At 53.0% G+C, this 13,359-nt stretch overlaps 6 protein-coding genes across 6 annotated transcripts; 2 read left to right on the forward strand and 4 right to left on the reverse strand.

Annotated features, from left to right (window-relative positions):
* Window positions 1–603: 603 nt before the first annotated feature.
* Window positions 604–1,605, forward strand: A1O3_02068 (uncharacterized protein; the record flags this gene model as incomplete). Its single annotated transcript, XM_007732211.1, has 3 exons — window positions 604–764; window positions 814–1,150; window positions 1,201–1,605. 3 exons carry the CDS (start codon window positions 604–606, stop codon window positions 1,603–1,605), a joined length of 903 nt encoding a protein of 300 aa, XP_007730401.1.
* A 279-nt stretch (window positions 1,606–1,884) lies between these two features.
* A1O3_02069 (uncharacterized protein) lies at window positions 1,885–4,011 on the reverse strand (the record flags this gene model as incomplete). The annotated part of the gene is made up of 1 exon (XM_007732212.1): window positions 1,885–4,011. One exon carries the CDS (start codon window positions 4,009–4,011, stop codon window positions 1,885–1,887), a length of 2,127 nt encoding a protein of 708 aa, XP_007730402.1.
* Window positions 4,012–4,350: 339 nt separating this feature from the next.
* Window positions 4,351–5,639, forward strand: A1O3_02070 (uncharacterized protein; the record flags this gene model as incomplete). Its single annotated transcript, XM_007732213.1, has 2 exons — window positions 4,351–5,270; window positions 5,387–5,639. 2 exons carry the CDS (start codon window positions 4,351–4,353, stop codon window positions 5,637–5,639), a joined length of 1,173 nt encoding a protein of 390 aa, XP_007730403.1.
* Window positions 5,640–6,173: 534 nt separating this feature from the next.
* A1O3_02071 (serine/threonine protein kinase) lies at window positions 6,174–7,884 on the reverse strand (the record flags this gene model as incomplete). The annotated part of the gene is made up of 3 exons (XM_007732214.1): window positions 6,174–7,237; window positions 7,315–7,516; window positions 7,609–7,884. The coding sequence occupies 3 exons, from the start codon at window positions 7,882–7,884 to the stop codon at window positions 6,174–6,176; spliced, it is 1,542 nt and encodes a 513-aa protein (XP_007730404.1).
* A 527-nt stretch (window positions 7,885–8,411) lies between these two features.
* A1O3_02072 (uncharacterized protein) lies at window positions 8,412–10,027 on the reverse strand (the record flags this gene model as incomplete). The annotated part of the gene is made up of 4 exons (XM_007732215.1): window positions 8,412–9,079; window positions 9,184–9,357; window positions 9,455–9,782; window positions 9,866–10,027. 4 exons carry the CDS (start codon window positions 10,025–10,027, stop codon window positions 8,412–8,414), a joined length of 1,332 nt encoding a protein of 443 aa, XP_007730405.1.
* A 577-nt stretch (window positions 10,028–10,604) lies between these two features.
* Window positions 10,605–12,614, reverse strand: A1O3_02073 (uncharacterized protein; the record flags this gene model as incomplete). The annotated part of the gene is made up of 6 exons (XM_007732216.1): window positions 10,605–10,859; window positions 10,928–10,990; window positions 11,050–11,237; window positions 11,362–11,876; window positions 11,984–12,068; window positions 12,131–12,614. 6 exons carry the CDS (start codon window positions 12,612–12,614, stop codon window positions 10,605–10,607), a joined length of 1,590 nt encoding a protein of 529 aa, XP_007730406.1.
* Window positions 12,615–13,359: the final 745 nt, after the last annotated feature.

Consider the following 13,359-nt stretch of genomic DNA (forward strand, 5'->3'; position numbering starts at 1 on the left):
ATCTTCATTATGGATGGGCTCACCATACCTAAGCGTACTTGTTAAAAGGCTTCAAGATATGCTACAGTTATGGCCTCCGGGACAACTTCCATCATCATGGTGGCCACCTGTGAATGTTGAGCAGTGAATTTCTGGTGAGTGAATGGTAATGCACACTATTCCATGCTGCTGCAGTGAATGAGTTGCTTGGCTCAGCAGCTGTCGCACATATAAAAATGCACATCGACTGCGCGATGTTTTCGCGACGCTTTTCATCTTCGCACTTTGCTTGTTTCGTCGCGTTTCCATACCATCTTTCATCATCACGCCGGCGCCATGTCGACCACTGGAAACAATCAGCCTGCACGACAGGGCGCCCGTCGTTCCTTGGCAAGCCTTTTTTCTCAAGTTGGCTCGGCGTCTACGTCTAGTTCACGACGCCCAACTACTACCAATCTTGACAATCCCATCAACCCTGCCCCCCGTGTCCGAGGCCAAGAGACATACAACCGTACATCCACCGGTCCTCGGGATCGTGGTCTGGGCTTCTCAACCTTCAACAGACCAACTTCAGGTCCTACAGCGCCGTCTGTGCCCAGCTGGATTAGGGAGCGCGATAGGAGAATGGCCGAAGACCCGTCCGCTTTCCCGAAAGGGTTCCCTTTTGCGAGGAAGCGCAAGGGCCGTGTAGATGAGAGCGAGAGCGAGAGCGGGAGTGAGAGCGAGAGCGAGAGTGACGACGACGGCGACAACGAGAGCGACGACGACAATGTCGGTGATGATGTGTAAGTGCTTTTCGTTTGCTCTACAGTCGATCTGCTAACACCGATCTAGCGGTCCAAGTTCCAGCCAGGGCAAGCCTCGGAGAAAGGCAACCCACTATGGCGCTCCGCCATTGCCGTCGGCCAGCAAGAAGAGGAAGCGCAACAAGGCTGCTTCTCCGGAGGAGGAAAAATTCACCGACAGAGCCTTCCCAGAGGCTCCAGATCAGGCCGACGAGGCTGATCAGATGCTGTACAAAATGGGAGGCAGGCTGGAGAGGAACTGGGACGAGATCGAGAAAAAGTGGGAGGAGATGACTGGAGAAGCACCCGGAACGGGAACCAACGTGAACCTCACGGCACGGTTCTTGTGGACAATCAAGCTCTACGCTTATAATGGCGTCCTCGACGTGAGTATCCGCGATGACTTTGCGTTATCAACCTACTGACTGTGTGCAAGCTCCCAGACGAAATCATCCTGAGCTACCCGCCGTATTTCCACGAATTGATCGACATCAACAAAATAGCCAAACAGGACAAGTTGATCGCACGCCTCAAAGAAGAGGTTGAGAAGGAGCGGGAGGTCTCTCTGTGGAGGGAAATCGCCCGACGATACCAAGCTGCGACCCAAGATGGACTCTCTGCAGCTACCCTGCGTAGGTACTGGTATGAGGCCCAAGACAAGGATGTTCCTCTGGAAAAACGGGCTCCAGCACAAGCCGGCGAGGATGACGAGGAGACCGACCAGAGCGGCCTGGTGGACATAGATCCGAAGGAGCTAGAGGAGGCACGCAGAAAGGTAGCCGAGGCCGTGCAGGCGCAAGAGAAGGGACCGTTGGTTTCTTACGAGAGCGACAGCGACTAGATGAGTCAGCTGCATAGCGTGGGTACCGCGAGTCGGACACGATGAGTTGAGAGCCGCTGGCCTCTCCCCAATGAATGTCGGTTGTATCAGGATTCAGGCCGTTTGACGGCAGTTTCTTTTGCGTGCTTTTGTTCATGAACGCCGTGCGGAATGTCACTAAAGTGCCAGACACCAGTTGATGAAGCCATCATCTTGCCTCTTCCACGCCAATATACTTCGTTCTTCCACAGTCGAGTCTTGACCGTAGGACCAAACAACTGCCATTGCCACGATAAATCCCTATACGGCCTCCGCAATGGCTCGGACGGTGTCCCTTGCCCTCATTTCAAGATGAAGGGCGTATTCATGCTCGTTGGCGTCAGGGTGATCCGTCGCGTTACCCGCCGCAAGAAAGCCTTCCACGATGTTGGTATAGCGCTTCCCCATGGTGGCCTCCAGGGAGACCATGATGCCCCTTCCACTGGCGCCTGCAGCCAACGAGAATTCCTGAGTGGCCATGTTCACGTTCACATTTTTGGGGTGATCCGGTAGGTGAGAGCACAAGAGCTCGTGCTTGAGCTCCATAAGATCCAGCGATGGCTCGGATTTATTGGCAGGGTGCTGTCTCTCATTCTCGAGGACTTCACCGCTCGCGTCCGGCAAGTTGCCGTTAACCAGGGTCTGGTCTGACGCTCGCTCTGGTATCGATGGTGACCGTCTCTCTTGCGGTTCGGGACGGGCAGCCACTGAGTGAGCCTCGAGAATTCGACGGAGAGGTAGCCAAAGTCCGATTTCGAGCAGTGTGCATCCGACGCTGAAAATGTCAAAGCTTTTCCGATACGGCTGGCGAACGTCGCTCAGCAAGGCCGGATGGCGGTACAGGTCTGCTTCGAGTTCGGATTTCAGAGGCTCCGTCATTTCGTCGGGCCTATCGAGCCGCGAGGACACGTAACCTGCTATATAGGCCGAGTAGGTCGACAGGTCGTCCTTGGCGGCGCCATGATAAAGGAGGTTGTTGTTGTTGGTGGTGGTGGTGTTGTTGTCTGCTTTTCGGATCAGGTAGATGTTGTCACTGCGGAATTCTTTGTGAAGCCATCCGGCAGTGTGCAGATCCAGCAGAGTCTCCAACAGCGTGACTGCGAGGGATAACTTCGTATTCAAAGACACCATGCCAGGCTGATCAAGCATTTCCCGTAGTGGCCTGTACTGCGGCGTGGAGTGCGGGAGCGACGGTACTCCCGACTTCCGGACATCGACATTGATATGGACCGCTTCCTGCGAATGGTATGACGGTGAGGGCGAGGGTGAGCTATGAAGCTCGTCGGGCAGGTCAAATATGTACCCATATCTGTTTGAAACGCGGTCCGTCACGAATCCCCGGCATTGCAGGCTGTGGAGCGTCGGTCCGAGAGCCTGAAGGAACGCGGCGACTTGGTTGACCCTCGTGGAGATGGTCGAATCGTCCAGACATGTCACGTACTTCCATTCCACGAGGACGGTTCGGCCATCATAAGGCGCCAACGTCCGATGAGGCTGCGCCCTTGCTGCCCGGTCCAAAGTCAAAAGCCTCATCCGCAGTTGCATGCCTTTCGAATTGCTGGTGATGGGGCCACTGCCACTACCAGTGGACATCGTGATAGAACTATTCCTCGAAGCGGTCGCAACAGCGGTCGAAGACTCCTGGAGTGTGGTCATGGGAACTTCTCGTGTCTGATCGAAGATGCCCAAGTCCAGCCTGATTTGTTTCAATTTGGCGGCGGAAGAGATGGCATGGTTGGGAACTGGCCTCTGATATTCCTTCCCAATGATACCTAGTCGAAGCTGATCTTCTGCCTTCACAATAGCGTGGCGAACACAGAACTCCAGGTACTTTTCCATCCGTTCCTGCCTCGCCTGCTCGAGAAACCTTCCCAGCTCCCTGACATAGCCGTTGGCCTTGTCCAACAGTCGATCAAACTTCTGATCATCAAGGGTAACCCACCTCAGCCTTTTCCAGGGTTGCTTTCTCTTACGAAACACAGTAACGTCGATCCTCTCGGTCCGCTCCCCCTCCTGGACGTCTGCGTCTAGCAGCGATGCAGCAACGTCGTCATCAACCACGTCGACATCCTCATCGGTGCGCTGCAGATTGATTCCGTATCGGCGCTTCAGCTCGTTGATATCCGAGAAGAGCCTCTTTAGCTGGCCCAGGATTTCAGGAACACGGGGAGCATGATTTGCGCTCACCTCCAACGTCGGAGGCTCTTGCGTCAAACCTGCCTCTTTCGCCCATGTCATTAGTGAGTGAAGGATGAGCTGTGTCTGGAATTGAACGGCTGAAACGTCCTCATTGTAGTGTTTGGCCTTACTGAGGATGACGAGACCTTTAACGCAGCCCTGAAAGCAGGTAATACTGAAAGAAACGATGCTTACAACATCGGCCGGCATTTCGATTGACTTTGGTGGACAAGTGGGTTTGCCTCGGGAGGCCTGGACATTGAAGAGAGATATTGAAGAGAGATCTTGCAAGGAGAAACGAGTATTAAGCGCCCTGCCCAATAAATTCAGAAAGATGTCTGACACGGCGTACAGTGAGCGCAGGCATGCCGCACTGCTGCCTGCGGCACAAATCGAGGGGCTTAGGAGGCTTAGGCTGGATGGGAGTTGTTGCCTTAGACTCGTCCCACGTCCAACGAGGCGAGAGAGCACCACGGGGGTTCAGCTTGCACACTCTCTACCATATTCGCCCGAGGAAAAGAAGACAGTTTGAACATCGACCCTTGCAACATGGCGTCTAAAACCATATCCATCATCGGAGGCTTGGATTACGATCTGATCATGATCGCCAACCGCATTCCCGCCGGAGGAGAAAGTCTGCTGGCCAACGAGTACCTTGAGGCGCTGGGTGGAAAGGGTGCCAATTCCGCCATTGCTACATACAGAACGTGCCACAAACAGCCCAAGGATACCCACGAAGCGGCGGAAACAGACATGTTGGAGGGGACGGGCAAAGAGGAAACCGCCGCAGAACATTTGGAAGGTGCCGCCGGCGCCAGTACCCAGACCCATACCCTTACATCGAGCGACGAGTTCAGAATCAACGTGAAAATGGTCGGCGCAGTCGGGGATGACAAGTATGGGGAAAGATTCTACGCCGAACTGAACAAGAACGGCGTCGACTCGTCGGGCATTATCACGGTGCCCAACACTCAATCGAGTATCTGTTTTGTCATGGTGGAAAATTACACACGCGAGAATCGGTGCCTGTTCACCCTTGGTGCAACGGCGACCTGGAAGAGAGAGCATTTCCTGAAGGTCGAGGACCTGGGCCACGGCGTCCGGCCCGACCTCTGCATTGCCCAGATGGAGATCCATAAAGAGGTGGTGGAGCAGATGCTGGAAACCGCAGGACGAGCCGGCATCGACTTTGTCCTCAATGCGGCGCCGGCCAATCCCATCACGAAGCGCACGTATCAATGGATCACTCACCTGCTCGTGAACGAGTCTGAAGCTGCCATCATGTCAGGCCGTGACTTGGACGAGGTCAACCCAGATTCCTGGCCCGTCATCTGCCAGGAGTTCTTGAACCGAGGCGTCAAGAATGTGGTCATCACCCTCGGGGCCAAAGGAGCATACTACGCCACCGCCGAGGAGCGCGGCCACTGTCCCGCGTACAAGGTCAAAGTGGTGGACACGACCGGTGCAGGGTGAGTTCTGAGTTCTATTCTACCTTTTTCGACTGATACCCGTGTCTTCCCGTTTCGATGAGAGTACCTAGTACATACATGATACGACAGATAGCTGATCTCCAAGCGCGGTTCAGAGATACCTTCACAGGTGCCTACTCTTCCGACTATCTACGGCAGAAGGAAGCTGGCCAGTGGGACATCAAGCAGGCCGTCGTGCGCGCCAACAAAGCCGCTGCCATTACCATCACGAAGCTAGGCGCCCAGCTGGGTATCCCTTGGTCTGACGAGATTGATCGTTTCCACGCCCCCTACAATGAGCCAGATATGTCCACGCTCACAATCTCTGACGAAGACGCCGACGTGCGGTGGGACACTCAGTGGCGGTGATTAGTAGTAGAAAGCAAGAAGCTGGAACTACAGACAATTCTCGGAAACATCGTGATATGATTGTTTTAGTCGGCCGCGATAGACGTCGGATCACAGTGCTAGGGACAGATTTGTCAAATAAAGGTTGAAATGTTCCATGTTCTCTATCAACGGGTCCTAGGGGGAGCGAGTGCTATATAGTAGAGTGTAGCCTAAACCAGCCTCTCTGGTGAAAGCACAAGGCTTGAGAATGCCTAAGTTTGACAAGATTGAATGGCTGGCTTTTCAACAGTAACTCCATGGGAATCATGATGAGATGGTCTAGTCTCGTCGATCATAAGAGTCTCGTAGATTATATAACTCACTGGCCCCGATCCGACTCCTAGCTAAAGATACAGACGCTTACCTGTGACATGAATTCATGGAGAGCATCAAGGATTGATCCTGATGCGCAAAATGGCGTCACAATGTGCATATACAGAGAAATCCCCCCCAAAAGACATGGTATCTCCACCAAGAGGCCCCCTCCCGTCCAGCGAGTGTCAAGCTCCAGCTTCAGAAGCACGAATTGCAGAAGACATCCTCACCTTCAGGCCGGAGACTTCGCTTGACGTCTTTTGCCTCGCTCCTTCTGTCAGGATTGCGCTGCAGCATGAGAAAGGTCTGCTCTTTCAGTAGTTTTCCCACCGAGTCTGCCGCAGGGACTATCCAATTTATCCACTCCTTGACTTTGGGCAGGCTCTCGCGGAAAGCATAAGGATAGTCCCCATGTGTGAGACATCGATGGGCACGAAATTCTTCCAGAGTATGTTTATATTTGACGGTCAGCATTTCCGTGAAGACACAGCCCAGGGAAAAGACATCGGCCCTGCGTCCGCGTGGCTTGCTCTCCGGGGCGGAATAAACGGGGGTTCCAAAGGTGATAGTGTCGATGGAGTTTGAATTGTCCAGGCCTTCAAAGTCCTTTGCGCAGCCAAAATCGGCCAGATAGACCTGGTGGTCTTTGATCAGAATGTTGCTCGGCTTAATGTCCTCGTGCTTGACGTGCTTCGAGTGGGCAAAGTCCAGCGCGCCGACTAGGCAGCCGAACCAGCTGGTCAGGTGCATCAGTTCGGTCTTGGGGAAGCCTTGCTGGGCACAATCATGGAGGAAGCGGCGGAGGTCGCATTCGGCCACGGGCAGCATGATCAGATTGTATGTGTTCTTCTCGGCGTCGAAGTAGTGGAATTGCACGGACGCGATGTGGTGATGGCGTAGCTTCTGCATGATCGACACCTCGTTGTGAACCTCCTTCTCCACCTGCGCTTTGGATCGCATGGGCGGTTCGCTGATGCGGATGACCTTCTGCGCATAGAAGGTGCCGGTGGAGGGTTCGCGCACCTTGTGCACTTGGCCGTACGTGCCGGCCCCCAAACTTTCCTGGAATTCAAACAACACCCTGGCGGTGTACGGATAGTACGGTCCGTCGGTCGCGTTGTAGTAGCTGACCTGGGTGTTGGTGTTTCTGGCTGCGGCCTGTTCTTCTATTGCCTGCTTCACCGAGTCTTCCCATTCTTCCTTGAGTGCTTGTATTGCCGTCGTGGCAGATTTGGTCCGTGCAAGGAAAGCCTCTTCATCCACTGCCTTAGGGAATCAGCCTGCCTAGCTTGGAGCAAGAGAAACCCACTCGGGCCAGGGCCGGGCCGGGACCACTCACCGTCGGGTTGCTGCGGATCAAGGAGCTGAAGAACCATGTCATAGCACCCCATGTACTGCGCAAAGATGTTCTGCAGCGGCTTCTGCACTGTTTCGTTGTCTGGGAATAACGGGAGCTGGGCGCCGAACGCTGGGATAACGTCTTGCAGTTTGGGAAGATGGTCGCGGAAGAACTTGTCTTTCTGTCTGGTCTTCAATGCTTTCTATCCACCCTTGAACGTTAGAGAGGATTCTCCCTGGCGACAACCGACACCGACACCGACCCCGTCTGGGATCGGGGGTCTGGGCGACATACCTCGACCGTTTCAAACGCCTTGGACCAGAACACCGAGCTCAGACAGTGAGGCACATTGTCGAGGCTCGCTGATTCGTCTATAGCGCTGACGAACGCTATGATTTGGTCATGATGTCGGAGGAATCTGGCGAGCAGTCGCTCTGGATCCTTTTCGCGGATCCTGCCGCACGCTGCCTTGAATTCGCGGTGGAACCGGCCTTCGTCCGGTATGTTCGTGGACCCGTCAGACGATGCCAGGTCGGATAGCACGGTGGGCCAGGTGGATGCGCTCGACATGCTTCGGCCATCAGATACAGTGCACTCAGCACCACCACGCTGGACACGATGCGCGCGAACGTGTTCGTGTTGGATGCCACTGGCCAACACTTCGCATAGCAGAGTCACTGCTCGTGCGCTGTCGAGCGTCTCGCAGCTTTCCGAAAGGTCGCCTGCCTGAGGCTGCGTTCATGCTTAGGCTGCAAGTTCAAGTACGGAGGGGAGTACTAAGGTAGTACATACTATCGTACTGTAGATGCCAAGGGGAGCTAGAGCCGCATGCCTGCCTAGGCCCATACGCCAGTGGCATACGGAAAGTACGGATACTCCATGTATGTAGGAAAGCAGCGGCTTCAAGTTTCTGGTAGTTCGTTAATTCGATGGTAATAGTCGATGGTCGTATTATGTCTTACTTCAGTTCTGTTGCCAGTGAACGTTGGACTACCCTGCGTACATAGGTCGCATCGTATCACTAAAATCAGAGATTGAAAACAATGATCATGATAATGCTCCTTATTCTTCTCTTCTGTTACAGCAACTTGGACGGCTCAGAACACTGTGCCATCACTTTCGATGAGGATGGGACTGGATTTGGTGTCTGGACGGCGTCGTGCCGCGATCTCCCGACCAGATTTCCAGGTACCCGCCTCCAGGAGCTGCGCCAAGGTCAAATGCACTCGGTCCATTCGAGAGAGGACCATGCTGTATAGTTTATCAATCAAGACCAGCGTCATGGCGCGCCACTCGATGATCACATCGTCCCCTGCCTCGAAGAGAGGGAGTGGCCCACCAGACGCTTTCAGGCCTCGATCAAGCGCTTCTTTCTTGAGAGAGAGCGCTCCCAAGTCAACGAAGAGACCGCCATTACGATACTCGGCCAAAGCGGTGAGTGACTCGGCGTTCGTCCATTGCACGCCCAAGATGCGCTGGAATGGCACCATCAGTGAGTAGGTGAGCCATTGGGTGAGTTTGTGGAATGGTTGGATATCTTCCGCGTTGCTTTCGTCGTCGATATCAACGTCGACGTCGTCGAGCTTTGTAGATGCGTTTCTCAAATGTTTCTGCAAAACCCTCAGTGGCCACGCGTCGCCAATTGGTTGTCCATGAACCGTGGTCCGATCATGTGGCCAGATGGGGATGAGCAGAGCCTGGAGGACGTCCCAGAACACCAAGATGTCCAATCTTGCGGGATCGGCTGTCGACTTGGTCATGTAATCTGATTCACATTCATACAGTGAGTAAGTTATTAGACTGCTTCGGTATGATAGGAAGAGCCGACATCGAAGGATCAAAAAGCAACGTCGCCATAGATGCTCTTACCGACAATGTTCCCGGGACGGCCTTCTTCACCGAAGACGTCGGACTGACCAAGTAACGACTTCCCTAGCCTTCTTAGTAGGTCAGTACGAGACCCAACTCCCAGCATTGGGTTGGTTTCTGAGGTTTGAAATCCTTCCACCAGGACGTCAACCGGCAGCTGTTCCAACGCTTTCCCTATAAACCAAGGGAATCAGCGGCAGCGGCAGAAGCAGAAGCAAAAAGCAAACAACGGAAGGGAGGGGTTCAAGTGGTTGGCGATTAGATTGCTTACCATCAACCAGAGGTGTTTTTCCGTCCTTCTTCACGGTAAAGTCCAACTTTTGAAACATGTACAAACTGGCCACGGCAATGCCTTCACTGCGTTCATATGTTCGGCCCGTTCCAGGTTCGATCCAGCGCCAGCCATCCCCGGCACCGGCATCGAGGAGGACGGAGACGAAAAACAAATCGACCAAGCGACGAGCAATCTCCATGTCATCACACGCTTCTCTTCTCCAACCATCAATCATGTCTGCAATGCGAGGCACCTTGCCGGCCTCGAAATGCTGCCAGCGCCCATGCGGAGGAATGGTATCGAACCTGTCGGGACCGAAATCGCGCTTTTGGATCAGAGTAAGCTTATGTAGCATGGTTCTACACCAGGCGCCGTGCCGTGCCGTGCGTTTTGTGTGCTGAGACCGACCTTGATTACAGAGGTCACAAAATCTGCAACCTCGTCCATTCGAGTCTCGTCGAGGTCAAAGTGGTTGAGTTGGCCAGCCTGGGCAGCATCTCCAACTACTTTGGCACGTTGCCGAACCGCAGTCAGCGACAGGAGATATTTGACTTTAGGGTCCTGGCCCATTATGTCCTAGGGGAGACTGCTGAAGGTTGCGGTGGGACTGGTGGGCTTAGAAGGCTTAGGAGTGAGCGGGGAGAGTCGCTGTCGCTGTCACCGTCGCGGCAGTGAATAGATGATCGGGCGGGACTGACGGGTGTGTAGTATTAGTAGGTATCCGTATGGAGTACGGATAGAGGTGCTCCAGAGTCCAGACTAGAATTACTCTGTAGATGCTGGAGTGAAGGTGATGGCGCAGGCCGACTTTGACGGCTACGGGGCCACTAGTCCTAAGGCTAAGGCTTAGTACCCAGCGGAAGGGAAGTACCGTGCCAAGCTAACTTTTAGTTGGCGTCCGGTTCAGATTGACATCCAAGTTCTATGATCTAATGCGAGCGAGGGGATGGAAGAACAAGAACAAGAACCGCCTTCAAGAATCATAGTCATAAGAATTGGTACTATCTATTTCCGCGCTATTTCCGATCATCCCAGTGCCTCGTCTCTGGATATCAGGCACTGGTGGCTGGTGGCTAGCTGATGTGTCGAAGTGTGTGCACGGAGAGGCTCCCGTTCCCAACTGACTACCGAATAGCGGAAAAGTCGGTCAACGTTCGACGTTTCGTTCTCTCATCGTGTCCCTCCACATCCTCCCAAATCTCAACTCCAACCATACCAGACCTAAGCAACCCAGAGACACGCCTCCGAACAGCGTAAATGTCCACTGGACGCCTATAGAATCTATAAAGACCTGTACGAGGGCAAGACCTCCTCCAGCAAGAAGACAGCGAACGATGCTGTTTGCTGCCGATGCAGTTGATGGCGATTTCGGATGCACGTCTGTCAAAAGTGTTCCGATCGTCTGTCTCTCTGTCAGTGGGAGGTAGTTGACAAATATGGGGAGGTCCGAATTGAGATGACCAGGCTTACGTTGAACACCACAGCCGTTGAAAGGCCTATGATGAATTGGAGTATCAGTGGGATAGCCATATGCTGTACCGGGAACGTATTAGCTGTTAGTTTGACTCGTCTCTGCCATCAAAACCACTCACTGTTCTGTATCTCAAGGCCCATCCATAACCTATCGTACTTAGTCCTGCCGTACTGATTGTATATCGGACGCTTCTAAGTCGCGCTTCTTCAATAGGAAATATAGTCAGGTCGTCCCCACCTTCTACATTGATGGTTATGCCATGCCTACTAGCTGTGACGCGATAGTCATACTTGAGTATGTATCCTGCTCCAGTCTTCAAGTCAGCCAAAGGCACATCGTTCGAAAGAAGTGCAATGGACAGACGTCATGTTAGTGTGGCAAGAGCACAAGGACGGCCCGGAAGAAGACTTGAGAAGCCAAAAAGTCTTACCGGCACCGTAAGCTCCGATGATCGATCCAATACCAGACGGTAAGTATATGAGTCCTGATTTCAGTTCCGAGATCCCGTACAGGTGAATGAACAGCGTGGACGTGGAAGCTTGCACACAGCTGAGGTTCATGTAGAAGATGGCAAAAATCAGAACAATTGAGAAGCAATCCTTGGCCAAGAGTAGTTTCAGGCTCGCCATAGGGTTTGGCATGTGGAAACCCTTTCGATCAGGGACTTCTGGAGACGGTGTCGACTCAATCTTGGTGTTATTGGACTCTGGTATGGGTCCCGGCGGTGGCACAGATACAAAGTATGAGAAAGGAGTGCGACGAAGGCCGGACACCGCACCGGAGCCATTGCCAACCACCGACCGTGCCGTTTCCGGGAGAAGTAGAGCAATCAAGAGGAGACAGGTCCCTGAGAGGATGCTTAAGAAGCGAAAAATCCAACGCCATCCAGTTGACTGGGCCAATACGCCCCCCAGGATAGGTCCGACGGCTGTTGCGATGTTCGGGCTGCAAACAGGAGTCAGCTTTGGGACTGCTTTAGCAAATTGGTGAGGAGTGCATAGCACCAAGCATGGAAGAATGTGTCCAAGAATGAAGAAAAAATCCAAACTCACCCAAGGACCATCCCAGAGACGAATTCGCCCCGTTCAGCTGGTGCGGCGAGATCTGACACAACACCGTATCCAACAGCTATGGTAGCTATCACTCGTTATTACCTCTGCTGTATGATGCAAGGGAAAAAAGCGAGGGTGTTCACTTACACGCGCTGCCAGCACTCTGCACCATTCTAAGAACAAAAAGTGCAGCCCAATCAGTCTGCAATGCCAATCCAACGTTTGCAAGACAATAAATGCTCATCATCAATAGATACACCACTCGTCTTCCCACCGTATCGGCCAGATCGCCCAACAGAGCTGGCGCGATACCGGCGACTATCATGTAAGAAGTTATAGTGAGGTTGATTCTGGCAGTGGATACGTTGAGAGAATCAGACAAGGCTGTAATGGCAGGAAAGAAGATAAAGGACGACAAAGGTGAGAACGAGGCTGCGAACGTGCTCAGAACGACAATGAGCCATTTCTGTCTCTTGGTGAAGACGGAATACGGCGGTGAGGCAGGGCTGGGGACACATCCATGAGGAATCGAGACCCTTGGATTGTGGTCGTGAGGCGATGGCGAGGCTGAAGTGACTGCTCTCTCCTTTGCTGGCGGAGGAGTTGAGCAGTCAATGGGAGCAGAGCTCATCTTTATTTCAACTTCAATTGTTATCGAAGCATGTGTGTTCGTATGACGCTTTGGCCCTAGATCTTATATCAGATTAAATTGATCGCTGAAAAAGGTTGGTGCAGGTGGTGGTGGTGGTGGTGGTGGTGGAAGGATCAAGTCCCAGATTCAAAACGATCAGGCAACGCTGACAAGGCGTGGCCGGGCTTATGTACAGAGTACAGTAAGGTGGAAGGCTCAGGCTCAGGCTGGTCAAGGAGCCTTAACATGTACGGTACTTTATGTCTGTACTTTACATACCTATGTACCTAGTACCTGATTCCTTAAGACTTACAGGCACTTACAGGTACTCCGTACTGTAAGCCTTAACCACATGAGACGCCTAAGGCTTAGGGGCTAAGGGGTTAGGGTTAGGCGCTTAGGGGCTACAGTACCTATAAGGAGGCGGTTCGGCTTCGGACTGCCAATGCCAGTGACTGCTTACTGTAAGGGTCCCTTACTGTAGCACTGTTTATGTACGTGTATGTATCCGTACATACATGTACCTCATGTAATTCGCCTCCTCGTACCGATATCTAAGTAGACTATCTGGTAAGGTACCTGGTACTAGACTACAAGTCATGCGGGCAACTTGAAAACCTTTACTGAGATAGAGTCCAACCACACACTATAGTAGTAGTAGTAGTAGTAGTAGTAGTAGTAGTAGTAGTAGTAGTAGTAGTAGTAGTAGTAGTAGTAGTAGTAGTAGTAGTAGTAGTAGTAGTAG

This window comes from Capronia epimyces, assembly GCF_000585565.1.
Source record: "Capronia epimyces CBS 606.96 chromosome Unknown aczIQ-supercont1.2, whole genome shotgun sequence".
NCBI lineage: Eukaryota > Fungi > Ascomycota > Eurotiomycetes > Chaetothyriales > Herpotrichiellaceae > Capronia > Capronia epimyces.